At 48.7% G+C, this 2,017-nt stretch overlaps 1 protein-coding gene across 1 annotated transcript in view; it reads right to left on the bottom strand.

Moving 5' to 3' along the window:
• Nucleotides 1-368, bottom strand: part of LOC119364405 (leucine-rich repeat extensin-like protein 5) — a 2,230-nt gene extending 1,862 nt beyond the window's left edge. Inside the window, exon 1 of the mRNA XM_037629883.1 lies at nt 2-368. Coding sequence (XP_037485780.1) covers nt 2-87 — 86 coding nt within the window. The 5' untranslated portion in view covers nt 88-368. The remainder of the gene's footprint in view (nt 1) is intronic.
• Nucleotides 369-2,017: the final 1,649 nt, after the last annotated feature.

Raw genomic sequence — 2,017 nt, 5'->3', positions numbered from 1 at the left:
GGACGGGGAGGAGGAGAGGAGGAGGAAGGGCAGGAGGAGTGTCAAGGTCGCGGCTCGGCGGGGCGGCCGTGGTGCGGTTGACGCCATGGGGGCGTTGGCGGCATACAGGTGGAGGCGAGGCGAGGCGAGGCGAGGCGAGGCAACAAATCTGGCGGGGACTGTGGCGAGAGAGAGAGAGAGAAGTGTAGAGGGAGGAGGGGAGGAGGAACCGGAGGAGACGGAGACGAGCTGTGGAAGGCTGGCGGAAGCTGGACGCGTGTGGCTGTGTCCCACTGCTCCCTCGCTTTGTGTTCGGGGGACGCGACGGCGACGGACGGGGGTGGCGGTTGCGTGGCGTGTCCCGGGGGTCGGGCCGCGGACAGCCACTCGCTCGCTCCTCTGTCCACAATCAACAACAACGTTACGGCAGGTAGTCAGGTTACCGCCAGCGGGGCGTAATAATTGGGGAGACGCAGACAGCTTGACCCCAAGCAAGGTCGGGGCACGGGACCTCGCTCGCTGTTCCGTATAGGTTAGGGCTTTCCCGCTATGGAAGTCGCTACTGTTTTTTGTCGATTCAAGTCACGGCCTCGTTCGGTTTTGCTAATGTTTGGCACGAGGCTAGGGTTTGGCTGGCTCAAGGAGTTGAACACTGCACGTTGTTGTGCTGATTTTTTGGTGTCTAAAGTCACGATCTATTTTGTTCTTGCAAAATGTTTGGCAGAGTAGGACTAGGAAAGTGTGGTCGCGAAGAGCCAGACTAGCATGACAAAGACGGTGCTGTATGAACCAAGTCAGGTTCCTTGTGGAGTGTTGTAGCGGCAAGAGTAATCTGCATAGAGGAGAGGCGTTGAGCTCAAAAAAATCGATTAGCACTATGAATAAAAATAAATAAATAATGGTCAAACATAAGCCTTTTTTAGACAATCTTGCGAAGCTTTGTTAATTGTCATAGTGTTTCTAGATACGAAAATAAGATCATCGGTTGGCTTAACCAAATATGGCAGGCAACCATAGACACAAAGGATGCTTGGCTAGATTATGAGCTTCAGCATTCGAGCTCCTAATTCACAAATTATGTTACCAGTTGTAAAAACTGCCACCCCGTCTATGGTTTCATGGATGATTGCACCATAGCTAGTTGAACTCCCTTGAGTGACATCTTATATACCACCATCATGCAATCTGAAGCAACGTGAATCCACTGGACATAAAGATCATCTCCAAGGGTCATGGCTTCTCTAACAACAAGTGCTTCAAGCATCGTGGGTTCAGATATATCATTGAGTACGATAGTTGAAGCTCCCAGAAAAGTTTTGGTATGATCTCTGCAAAGCACCTACTGCACCAAATCCCCCATTGCTTGGCACTGGCGCATCAAAAATGATATTGGCACAGTTCATCAGAGAGGCTAAACACTGCGACTGTCTAGGGGTAGTAGTTCTGCTTGAGATTATGGTCGGCTTTGCAGTAACTTGATATTTGATAGAAAGAGTTAATAGAACAATGGATAGAAAGAGGACTCTGAAAGATGTCCTGGTGAGTTGCCTTCCTCGCTTTCTAAATTGCCCACAAGATGGCTACCATCCGAACGAACTCATCACTAGACAAGGATTCATGTGTGGCAAAGATCCAGTTCTTGCGTTAAGATCTTTAATTGGAACGCATGTGTTCGATCATCTATTCATAAGAAAGAGACCACACACTTCTTGCCATAAAACAATTTAGTATGGTGTGGTGCCAAGTATCATGCACTCCGCCCAAGGAACATACACACGTCGTCGACATGTTCCTGCACTAGAGTAGCTCTCCCATCGGGATTGACTGTTGCGCCAAACGCCATAGGAAAACTAAGTTTTGGTCGAACTAGATTTTTCAAAGAGAAATCCATGTGCTGCTCTTTATCGACACATCAGATGTACGTTTGTGTTGGGAACGAAGCATGAAAATAAAAAAATCCTACGAAACATCCAAGATCTATCTAGGAGAAGCATAGCAACGAGAAGGGAGAGTGTGTCTACGTACACTCATAGACCGA

Source organism: Triticum dicoccoides, chromosome 2B, assembly GCF_002162155.2.
Source record: "Triticum dicoccoides isolate Atlit2015 ecotype Zavitan chromosome 2B, WEW_v2.0, whole genome shotgun sequence".
In the NCBI taxonomy this organism is placed as follows: Eukaryota; Viridiplantae; Streptophyta; class Magnoliopsida; order Poales; family Poaceae; genus Triticum; species Triticum dicoccoides.
Note: the sequence above shows the minus strand (reverse complement) of the source record. Positions and strands in the feature narration are given on the sequence as shown.